The sequence below is a fragment of the Mus caroli genome, unplaced genomic scaffold (assembly GCF_978045245.1).
Source record: "Mus caroli unplaced genomic scaffold, Mus_caroli_1 scaffold_20, whole genome shotgun sequence".
Lineage (NCBI taxonomy): Eukaryota > Metazoa > Chordata > Mammalia > Rodentia > Muridae > Mus > Mus caroli.
The window spans coordinates 19101984-19113728 of record NW_028227275.1 but is presented as its reverse complement, the minus strand read 5'-3'; the positions used below and the strand labels follow the sequence as shown (position 1 = coordinate 19113728).

The 11745-nt window shown below is 51.8% G+C and overlaps 1 protein-coding gene across 1 annotated transcript; it reads right to left on the bottom strand.

Moving 5' to 3' along the window:
- Positions 1-329: 329 nt before the first annotated feature.
- On the bottom strand, positions 330-4364 carry Sfrp5 (secreted frizzled related protein 5). Its single transcript, XM_021152410.2, has 3 exons — positions 3719-4364; positions 2013-2090; positions 330-1260 (listed from the first exon to the last, which is right to left on the bottom strand). The coding sequence occupies exons 1-3, from the start codon at positions 4236-4238 to the stop codon at positions 914-916; spliced, it is 945 nt and encodes a 314-aa protein (XP_021008069.1). The 5' UTR covers positions 4239-4364; the 3' UTR covers positions 330-913.
- Positions 4365-11745: the final 7381 nt, after the last annotated feature.

Here is an 11745-nt window from a genome sequence, read left to right as displayed (position 1 = left end):
AACATGGCACTTCTGTGTCTTCTCAGGGACATCTCTGTTCCTAACTTAGTGGCTTGGAGGTGAGAGTGACACCTTGTATTCTTGGAGAACAGTTTTTCTTAGGCTTTCCAAGGAGATGAGTGGATCAAGTGTCAGTTCAGGGTCCATTTCTCAAAGCCATCTGAACCTTCCTACACTTCCGCCTCTTGAGAGCTACTGGATAAAGAAATTAATTGGTCCAAAGCAACTGTTGTTTTATTTAATTAAAAACTTTAAAAAAAATTAAGGACCAAACCTGTTGTCTAGAACCAGCGGCCCCACAGCAGTAGCAATAATTTATCGTCGTTGGGATACAGGGATTGAGGCGGCAGGGCAAGAGCCAGGGAGCAGGGCTGTGTGGCAGTGAACGCAGAAGCAGCTGAGCCTGCACTCCAGTCCAGCGTGGCTCCAGATGAGGAGTGGGCGTGGCTGGAAGACGCGGAGGCCTTGGCTCTTGCTCTTTGGAGGACTGTGATGACACACAAAGGGGGATGGGGGAGGAAAGCTGTTCCCTAAGTACGGATCCCGCTTAGGGATGAGACCCACAATCCTTTCTGGAAAGCCCCTCCCACGGCTGCGGGAGGCCCTGTATCCTGTATCCGTCGTCCTTCACATTTTCCTTCTCTGCCTGTACTTTCAGACACCAGGGCTTCCCCCAGAAGAGAAAGTCCTTCTACTGGGAGAGGGGGCGTCCCCGGGCAGGCCCCAGGATCCCAGAACCCTTCAGTCAAAGAGGGTAGCCCCATGCCTATGCTCTGGAGCCTGTGCAGTAGGTGCGTGAAGGCATCCTTCCTGGGGATGGGTCAGCCTGGGAGTGAGGGTGAGGCCAAGTGGGCGGGGACAGAGGGCGAGGCAAGGCACAGCTGGCTGGTTGGGGCAAGGAGCAGGGGGTCCTTCAGTGGGGTTCAGCTGCCCCATAGAAAAAAGGATAGTAGAGGGAACAGGGGTAGGAGAACATAAATTTGACCGCAAACTTCATCTCCTTATTCTTCTTGTCCCAGTGGTAGACGGCCGTGAGCAGCAGCTGGCCCTCTACTTTGCGGCCCATGACCAGGAAGCTGCCCGTCAGGTTGTCTAACTGCGGGCAAGGGCAGCTTGCCCCGTTCTTCATATGCAGGACCATCTTCTTGGTATCCTTGCGTTTTAAGGGGCCTGCCTTGAGCAGCTTCTTCTTCTTCTGGGCTCCAATCAACTTTCGGTCCCCGTTGTCTATCTTGATCTCCTTAATGCGCATCTTGACCACTGTGGCAAGGTGGGCAAAGGATGGTCAGAAGAGGGTCACATTTGCTTATGACAGCGGGAGCCCTAGTGTGACCACAGAGACCTAGGGACAGGAATCCTAGGGAGAGGGCCCTCTGGCTAGCTCCACCCTTCTTCCACAGCTAGCCTCCCCAACTCAAGAAGCCAGGGAAGAACTTTGCACACCCAGGGAAGGGAATTGTTCTAAAAACATCTTTTCTCCCCTTTGCCCCGCCTTTTGCACTATAGTGACATTTTCTTTCCTAAGAGGCTCCCAACATAAAGATTCCTCCAAAGCAAAGGTTTCGTCATTGCTCCTTTCCCTATTTTATAGACAGGGAGGCTAGGACACAAAACAGAACCAACTTTGCAAAGGTCACATGCAGAATTCCGTGGCCTACAGTGATCTTGGTCCTAACTGGCTTGGTTCAACTGTCCCAGGATAGAAGAGTCCAAGATGAAGCCGTGGGGAAAGCTAGTCATAAGCCACCCCAGCCAGAGGAACACTGGGGACTCAGTAGAAATACCAGGGATAGGAGACCTTACTTCTATTGCCAAATCCCGTGCCCTAGGAAGGCCCCATCCATCTCTTAGCAAGCTAAGCTTGCTCCCCCCTTAAAAAGATAGCCCAGCCATGGAAGCATCTCTGTGGGAAGTGACAAAACACAGCTGCAGTAGCGGTAGTCAGGTGGGGCTGGCTGGTTCTGAGCCAGGCTGCTGCGGGCACTGTCAGGGTCCTGTGATTCCACACTCACCAAAGTCACTGGAGCACATCTGTTCCATGAGGCCATCAGCGCTGTGCTCCATCTCACACTGGGCACAGATCTTGGTCACTGAAGAGAGAAAGCAGAGTGGTCTTAAACAGCAGGACAGAACAGGCTCCTCCCTTAGCCCCTCCTCACAGAAGCTGCTCTAATTCCCAAAGGGGAGGATGGCAATGACTGAGTGTGACAATTCAGGAGTTCATATAGTGCCGGGACAGTATGGTGAGGTAGGCTCTCTTCTGCAGCCATGACATACATTACGGTCTAAGTTTTATCCCATCTAGTGCTTGCGGTGAAACGGGCACTGCCTTTTCTACTTATCAGCAGAGGAAAACCAGGTGTAATGTGGTAGCCTAGTCAGCAGAGCTTAGGGCTCAGGACTGTGGCCCCTGCTCTATGACCAGGGTGGATATTGTTTGCAGGGACCAGGCACAAGCCAGCATTAACTTTCTCGAAGAAAGTCCAAATGACTCATTTTTATGTGAAACATTCTAATGTCATCTGTTGGCCACACACACTTTTCTACAGCCTGCCTTTGGGTTCTCTTGTGTGCTGGCCTCCAGGTGACAAGCCTCGCTGTGAGAAGGGGAGTCATGGGTAGCAAGGTAGGGCCAGGACAGGGTTCTGAGCCTGAGTTTGTCCTGCTGTTCATGTTTGGGCTCCAAAGAAACTATAAAAGGAACCTGGAGGATTCTGGAAACTGTGGATTTCTTGCTTAGCTGACTCTATTCCTGCCTGCCACTCTCAGCCTTCAAGATAGGGACTTTCCCCTCCCAGAATCCCTCAGAGAGGGAGAAGGAGAAGGTGGGAGCCTCCTAAGACCAAGCCGATTAACTTGAGAGGGGTTAGGGTGATACAAGGAGGAGCTCAGATGCTTTGGGAGGAGTGGTGGGGGCGGGGGGAGTGGAGATTTGAATGTTCCAGCTGTGGGGGCTCATGGGAGCTCTCACTATCCCAGTTAACAGGCAAAGGTTGCCTGCTGGGAGCTATGGGTGTGAATGTGGGGGCGGGGGAGGTGCTAGGGGCCCAGGCCAGTTTGGAAGAGGACAGGCATTCTTGGAGAAAGGAGGAGGGGGTGTGGCCCCCAGATATGGGACAGCTTTGAGGACCTGCACAATGAAAAGGAAGCTGAATCAGAAATCAGGTCTAATGGCAGTATAACGTGCCAGTGGGAAGCAGGGCTTGGGAGCTCAAGAAGCTGGACTTCACTGCTGGGCAAAGAAGGTGCAGAAAAGTTAAGTACCCAAAAGCCTAGGAATTGGGAGGAGAGGAAGTTAGGGTTACAGGCGTAGAAACGAGGGCCCTCAGGACTTCCCTAACCACCCGCCTCTTCTCAAAGTTCCCTAGGTCAGGGAAGGAGTAGCGCTTGTCTGGGTGTTCAGGTCAAAGAAATTGCCTAGCGACCCCAAGCATCCTTGAGATGAGGAAAGGAATACGGCATTTATGAGGGACGTCTCCAGGGCATCCAGGGATTCCGCAGCTCGGAAAACCGAGCGTGCTGTGAGTTGCACAAGGTACAGGTCGGAGTGGGGAGAGACTCAGTGAGAATACCCAGAGCCTCGGGTAGGAAAAAAAGGAGACAGTGCCTGGGCGCTGGATGTATGCACTGTGTATAGGGGTTTGACACCTATCGGGGAGTACAGATGAGGGTTTGGGGAGAGGATCAGTCCGAGGTGCTCTGGGCGCAAAGGCGCTACCTGGAGGCGCGGTGGCAGGCAGGTGCCCGAACTGTACCGCGATGCAGAGGTCGTTGTCCAGGGGGAACTTGTGGCAGTGCAGCATCTCCGGCCAAGGGAAGCCGTAGGCCTCCATGAGCGGCGCGCAGCCGGCGCGCACGGCTTCGCACAGCGAGCGGCAGGGGTAGATGGGTCGGTCCAGGCAGACGGGAGCGAAGAGTGAGCAGAGGAAGACCTGGGTGTCCGAGTGGCAGCGTTTGGCCAGCAGTGGCAGCCAGCTGCTTGCCTGCTGCTTCACCTCGGCCAGGCTCTCGTGCTCCAGCAGGTTGGGCAGCCGCATGCGCTTGTAGCCCACCGTGTGACAGAGCGGCAGATCGGCGGGGATGTCGAGGCACTGCGGTGGCTTGGAGTAGGAGCGGCCGTGTAGCGGCTCGGCCTGCCAACCGTAGTAGTCGTACTCCTGGCCGTGTGCCGGCGCCCCATGCAGCGCCCCGAGCAGCAGCGCCAGTGCGGCCGTCCGTGCGCTCCCGGCCACCCACATGGCTGGATGTTGCGGCCTGCCCCGATGGCTCGGTGCTCGGCGCCCCGCTGCCCGGCGTGCGCCCCGGCTGGGATGCTCCCTGAAGTCGGCCGCTACTCGGGTCGTTCAAGTAGGTGGCAGCCTCTGCTCCGCTCCGCTGCCGGAGTGATCCAGGCGCCTCCCACCACGGGGCTCCAGCCCAGGCTTCGCCGTTCCCTAGCCAATCTGCAGCCGCTGGTCCCCCTCACCTCCCAACCCCGCCCCGGGTTGGCGGACCTGGGAGGAAACCCGAGTCTTTCCCGCCCGGCTCGGGTCCCGCCTCGCCTCGCGACCCTGACCCGTCAACTATTCCGCTGCCTAGACCTCTCCTTGTGCCTTTTCCTGGGGGCTCAGCATTTTCTTCACCCTTGCCCTCTGCTCCGTCTTCTTATCTCTCTCCACCACAGTCTCTCTCCTGTTCCTTTTCTCACTCACTTCACCTGCTTATCTCTGCGCCTCGGCCTTTCTCTGTTCGGCTCTGGTTTCCCTTCTCCAACACCTCCATTGCTCTTCTCAGATAATGGAGTCTCTTGACCATCCACGCCCTCCTGGCCAGGCAAGCAGAGCTTCACCCTGAGGTCTTTAAGTATGCCCTGAGGTTCTGCCCAATGCCAGGCACTTGGCAGCCCTCTGGGGATAGCAGATGGCTAAGACAAATCCGTGGCACCCGAGGGGGCGGGGTGAAGGGAATTTTGGCTTGTATTTAATGAATTCCTACTAAGTGCCATGCATAATGTGCACCACTGAACGATCTTATAAACATCTGTTTATGTTTTTGTTTTTGAGACGGGGCTTCTCGGTGTAACAGCCCTGGCTGTCCTGGAACTCAATTTGTAGACCAGGCTGGACTCGAACTCACAGAGATTCTCCTGCCTCTGCCTCCCGAGTGCTAAGATTAAAGGCATGCACACCCCGCCTGGCTATCCACGCCCTTTTCTAATGAAAGCTCGCACCCAATAGGTGCTAGCTGTGCTTGGAGACTGTCCTAGGCGCATTTCAAAACCTACCTCATGGGATTTTCACAGTGATGCCCTAAGGAGGGTAGGAACCATTTATTATCACTACTTTACAGATAAAGATGCTGAAGCTGAGGTCAGGTGAGGATTCGAAGTGGCTATTGGATACAGGTAGTGCGGTTCCAGAGTCAGAGCACACATCAACACCTGAAGGTCTGGATTCCGAGGATTTGGAGAAGTGGGGTTAACTGTCCCGGGGTCATGCGCTAAGGAGGGCAGGATCTGATTCAGGCGGTAGGCTCCAAAGGGCAGAGTCATTATTGCTGGGCAAGATAGAGTCCAGCCTGGGCAGGAAACACTGTGGGTGTAAGGAGAACTGCTTCTGTCCTCCAAGCAGACATCAGAAAGGTGACTTCCAGGATCCCATGCTTAGTGTCTGTCTGGGTTTTGTCTTCCTTGACTTTTCTGTGAGAGGAACTGGGACAGAGGTTTGTGGAAGGAGGCTCTTGTTGGTTTCACCAGACCTCTGGCTTCCTCTCCAGGGACGAGCTTCCAAAGGGCTGGGGGTGGGAAAGTGGGGTGTATGTGAGGGGGGTAGGGATTGAGGCGGTAGGGACTGGCTCCACTTTGAATAAGGAGTGTTTCTCCCCAATTCTCCTTCCTTCTTCTCTCTGCTCCTCAATATATCCAGGGCTCTTGGCTTCTAACCGACCTGCTCATGTAGGGGAGAGAGGTGGACCCACACTATAGTATCCACTCCACACATAGAGGACACTTGCCACATGCTGATATATATGAGGTACAAAGGCTTTGTCCTTCATGTAGCTGGTGGGGCTGTGAGGACAGCAGGCAGAGCAGAGGAAGCAGGCAGTCCAGGGTGGGATGGGATGCCTCTGATGTCCTGGTTGACATAGTTGAGTCCATGTATAAGCCAGCTGGGGCCTTTCCTTTATGTGTAGCATCAAGAGTCTCTGCAGATGGGCAAAAGGTTGATCCCACAGAGAGAAGCAGGGTGCAGTAGTAATGGGAAAGGATGCTGTCTGCAAGTGAAAACCAGGTTCAAATTCTGCCCCCTCCTTCCCAACTACTTGCGTAGCCTCTGGCAAGTAGGAGCAATCCTGACCCTCAGTCTCCTTCTTTATAAAGTGGGACTTCCACTGAAGTGGTTGTGATGGGCAAAGATGAATGGAAAGGCCTTGTGCAGCACCCACGTGTAAAGGACACTGGGAAATGTCAGATGCTCACAGGGACGAGGCTTTTGGGTGAATGTACATTAGGTGTCCTGAACATCCCCCCAAGACGCCTTGGACAGGACTCTGAGCTCCAGGGAGAATGGCACTGTTCTCTGTAATTCACTCCCTGCCTCATCTCTGGGCTTGGCCATCTTGTATGCTGTCTGGGAGGTGTGGCTCTGTGCCACACCCACTCCAGTTGCAGCAGCTCTGGACACTTACAGGAGCCTTGGACCTCCCAGGTGGTTGTGTAAGGTGTTGGGTCCTGGGCCAGCTGGTTTGGCTGGGCCATTCTTGGCATTGCTATGGGTGACCTGGACAGAGCTGGGCATTGTTCCTGTGGCTGGTTATGTAAGGCCAGCACATGGCTAGAAATCAAGCCTGTCTGGGCCTGGAAGCTTGGGCTCTGAAGGACAGTGGGGCTGAGCTGGGAGGATGATGAGCCTTCGTTACCTGTCAACTCTGATGTGGGGAGGCTGAGGCTCCCCAATATTGATGGGAGCAAGGGGAAGAGCCCTTTATAAGGCATGAAGCCAGAGTGCACTCTGCTGCTCAGGCAGTGCCCTTCTGTGGTCAGCCCTCCCCCTGGGTCTCCGGCTGAGCTACTTTCTGATGTGGTGTTGATTTTTGATGAGGTGAACCCAGGGCCTAGGCAGCTGGGTTGAACACCTGGCGCACTTGGCATCTGTCCATCCTGGGATGTATGTAGTCTGTCCAGGTTCACGCTACTTCAACTGGTAGAGGAGATCATTTGTTCAATAGAGCAAAATTTTGCATAGCTATCTTTCCCATCGAAGATGCCTCTCCGATCAAACTTAATTATTTTCATAAACTCCTACTGCTTTCTACATTTTTATTGCGTTCCCCCCCCCCAATGGATCTCAAAATCTCAAACCTTTCCAGAGGGTGTACAGAGTCAAACTTACGCGTAATTTAAAAGTCAATTTAAAGAGCAAGATAAATCAATTGATTTCAAGGCAGTGGGGTAAGGCAAGTTTATTAATAGACTTCAGATTACATATTATTATAATGAACATATAGGCCATATGTCGTTTTTGGGGTGCTATCAAAGAAGATATCCGTAATTATCTGCAAAGGCCATTAAACCACTTCTTCCTTTTCCACTACATTTCTGCGTGAGGCCAGATTTTCATCATACTGTTCAACCAAAGCACATGTGGTAACAAATTGAACACAGAAGCAGACAGAAGAGCCCAGCTGGCCTCTATTAGCCTGCACACTGAGGGGATTTACGGACCGTAAAGCAACGGCATTGTGGATTTTACTTCTCATTTTGAAAAAAGCATAATTATTTTTGCGACGTTTGTTTATATTTACATACAATGATTTATTAACGGAATTCATGGTTTTTTTCTCCTATTTTAAATTTCAAATGCAGCAAATGATAGCAACAGGGACAAAATCACTCTTCAGGATTCTAAATTAAATGAGTGAATGATTGGTAACGGAGACAAGGGCTCATAGGTGCCAGGCTGGCCTTGAACTGGCCACATAGCTGAAGAAGAGGTAGAATTTTTCACTTTCTTGCTACCATGTCTTAAATGATGAATTTACAGGGATACGCTGTGATCCCCAGTTTGGGATTCTGAACGTATGTACCTTGAGGGGTTCAGAGAGAACACTGTTTAAGATCTGCTGGTCTAGTTATCCTGCCAGCCTCTAAGAGAGTTGTCTAAAATTCTGCTTGTAATGTTTATCTTTCTGTCTATGTAGCTGATCTCATCTTGCTTGACACACTTTGAGGCTATGTTGTCAGGAGCACAAAACTTCATGATTGTTGGGGGTCCTCTTGGTATCCTCTTGGTATACTCCTGTTTGGAGTATTCTACTCGGTTACTTGTTTGTTTGTTTGTTTGTTTGTTTTTTGAGACACAGTTTCTCTGTGTGGCCCTGGCTGGCCTTGAACTCAGAGATCTGCCTGCCTCTGCCTCCAGAATGCCCCTGTTAGAGGTGTGCTGCTCCTTGCCAGAGCTGTTTGGTTCCTTTTAGTGTTTGAGGGGCTCTAGTTCTGTGAATCAGCACTCAGCTAGAACCTGAGCATGCTCTCTGTGTTTTACCAAGAGACAGACAAGACCGCCCGTCTATACTTTGCAACAAGTCCTGAAAAGAAGCAACCTTGGGCAGTGGGAGTGACCCCAGGTTGGGTCTGAGAGGTCTGAGTTACACATTTCCAATGTGCGAGCAAGACTTTCCCGTGCCCTGGGTCTCAGCTGCCTCTTGTGTGATGTGAGGGTGACCATTATCATTTTACTCTTTATGATTCACAGGGTGAGCTCAAAGGGCAAACGAGATAGTACAAATAAGAGCTTGGAAATTTACTTATTTTACCTAGGGGATAACTGCACCGTCCAGGAACTTTTTATGTGTACCAGGTTGGCCTCTCACTCAGAGATCTGCCTGCTGAGTGCTGAAACTAAAGACATGGACATTTTGATGGAGGAGAACTGGATATTGCCCTTTGCTTTTGAGGGGTCCGTCGGCCTCTGTCACCTCTTCCCTCTCCTGGCTGGGGGAGGTCCCAGGGGAGGCAAGACAGACTCTTGTTAGTATTTCAGAGTCTGCTGGGGTCACTGGCCTTTACAATCTCTCATTTCTGCCAGGACACTGTCTTCGTACAGTGGCTGCTCTGTGTGACCTAACAGAACCATTAGTGCTGTCGGAACCTTTCTGACTCCAGCTTCCCGCTCTTTTCTTACACTCCAGCCTTTCACCTCTGCCCACAGCAGAGCCAGCATCTGCCTGGAGGTTCAGAGCATCGGAGCATCGGAGCTGTGCAGGGCCCTCTGCAGAGCAGCCTTGGTTATCACTGGGCATGCACAGACCTGCTCGGGATCGCCGGGCATGCTAGTAGCTTTGAGGACTCGCACAGAGGAACTTAGGTCAGTGGTCCTGGAGGTGTATATAAGTCCTTCCTGCCACAAGTCTGGACATTGAAGCCTCTTCAGGTTCTTCTAGAGCCTATAAGGTTCAGGGAACTAAAGCAGAGACCGGGTTTGTCTTGGGCCTGGGTCTTGAATCAGCTCAAGATTTACCCATCTGAAGGGGGAACGCAAGAGGGTCAGCATGCTGGCATGCAGTGGGTGTGGCAGTGGTAGGCAGAGCTGTGGATGAAGAGAAGGCCAAATACACCCTCCTCTTCTCCCTGGGCCCCTAGCATACTGGGGAGTCCCCAGGATGTGGGACAGTCCTGGCCAGAAGCTTATCAGAGAGGCAACCAAATGTATTGCTGAAGAACATGCTCTCTGAGGCTGGAGTGAGTTCTAATTCATCAATGCCATGTGGGTGAGTTGCTTTCCACCCTCCCCTCTTGTTTCATTATCTGTAAATTGGGAATATTAATTCTTGATAGTATGATCAAGAAGGTCGCTTTAACTTTTTTTTTTGAAGATAATATCTCATGTATTTTTCAAACTCCTGATCCTTCTGTCTCTCCCTTCATGGTACTAGGGTTACAGGCATGTGTGGGGGCACTCAGTTTCTAGAGTTAATTTTAAATATTGCTTAGAACAGTGCACATAGTAGGAGCTGTCTGCACAACTGTTAGTTCATGTCGAACATTGGCACGCCAGTGGTGATCAACACCAAATCCTGTAGTTCTTGGTCCCTAAATTTCTCTTCTCTCCATCCATGTCTTCTCTCTTCCCTGTCTCCTTGCCTCCCCTCCCCTTTGGTCTCTTGAGCTCACTCCTGAGCACTGGGATTACAAGCGTGTGCCTTGTGCCTGGCCATGATCTTCTCTCTCCTCCCATCATGCCCTGCTTCCTCTCAGCCTCACCATGTTCCAACAGCTGGAGTGGAAACAGTTCGGTTCAAGACCTTCCGTAGTCTCCCTCGCTTCTGGGATAATGGCTCTGGTTTGGCCAGCTCTCCTTGTGGGGTTCTCTAGAATCCTGCGACACACTTTGCAGTGGTCGCTCCTTCAATGGCCTGGTCATTATGTGATTGTATTTTTTCCCCCTTACTTTCTGGCAAATCTGGAGGAGAATAGAGAGGGCATTAGAGCCCCTGTAGCTGGAGTTACAGGCAACATGGGTTCTTCTCATCGGCTGATCATGTAGATCTTTTACAAAATGTATTATTGGTTATTTGGTTAGGAGGGACATTATGGCTATTAGAGTGTTCTGTGGGATGGGGCTTAGCCTGGGAGCTTAGGGTCTTCAGGAGCAAGGCCTGCCCATTGGCGGGATTGCATGGTTGAGGCTTACGAGCCCCATTAACCTCGGAGGGTCTTGAACTGAACGGTTTGCACTCCAGCCAGTGGAATACAGTAAGACTGAGAGGAAGCAGGGCATGGTGGGAAGGGAGAGAAGAGATCGTGGCCAGGCACAGGGCACAGGCTTGTAACCCCAGCATTTTGGGTGATGTGACCCAAGGGGATCAAGCTTGGGTCCTCTGCATGAGAAATGTGTATGCTTAACCACTGAGCCATCGCTCCCATCTCACTGCTCCCTCTCTTGGATGCAGTTTAGAGGTGATGAGGCACCTGGTGTTGTGCTCTGTGCTTTCCTGTGTGCCATCTCATTGAATTATCCCAATAGCACCGCAAGAGAAGCATTGTCCCCGTTTTATGTGAAGAAACAAACTCAGAGAAGGCAAGTAACATTCCCAGAGTCGCACAGCTGAGAAAGGTATCAGGACTCAGATCCATGGTTTTCGTTTATGGTTGCATGGGAGAACTTACCGGGGGATGAAGAATTCTGAGTCCAAAGGGGCCTGAGGAAGCAGACCCTTCAAGGAGACCCAACCCACTATAGCGGAGGCAGGCCAGCTCTCTGATTTCAACAACACACACTCTAGAAGGCAGAAGGCCATCGATGAACAAATACATGGACCTGTGGTTGTTATGAAAGAGGACTTTCTAAGGGAGAGGTACTCTGAGCCACCTCTGTGGGGAGGGGAGAAACTCTCTTCCCTTAGGCTTTGTTTCTGCTGCTTTCAGGCTGTGGGAATTTGGACACAACCCAATTCCTTGTGCTTGGTTTCCCTATCAGAAAAGCGGATGGGGAGGGTTACGTAGAAGATTGCTCAGGTGTTAGGTGCAAAGGGTTCTGTGCAGTCACAAGCCTCAGAACGGATTGCTAGGCTTGAAAGTACAAGGCCCCCTTTCTATCCCTAAACACAGTGATGTGGGCTGCTGGGGCTCCCCACATTTAGAAACTGTTGCAGCTGAGAGTAATCCTCAACTGTGCCCTGACCACCAGCGGCTGTGGACACGGTTCTGGAAAGCTATCAACCATTCCCCACGACTCCCCAAATCGGCACAGACACAGAATGGCTCAT

Coding starts and splice junctions, on each gene's coding strand:
- Sfrp5 (XM_021152410.2), bottom strand. CDS start 4,238: ATGTGGGTGGCCGGGAGCGCACGGACGGCCGCACTGGCGCTGCTGCTC. Junction 2,091..3,718: donor GCCTGCCACCGCGCCTCCAG/GTAGCGCCTTTG, acceptor TTCTCTCTTCAG/TGACCAAGATCTGTGCCCAG. Junction 1,261..2,012: donor GATGTGCTCCAGTGACTTTG/GTGAGTGTGGAA, acceptor ACCTTGCCACAG/TGGTCAAGATGCGCATTAAG.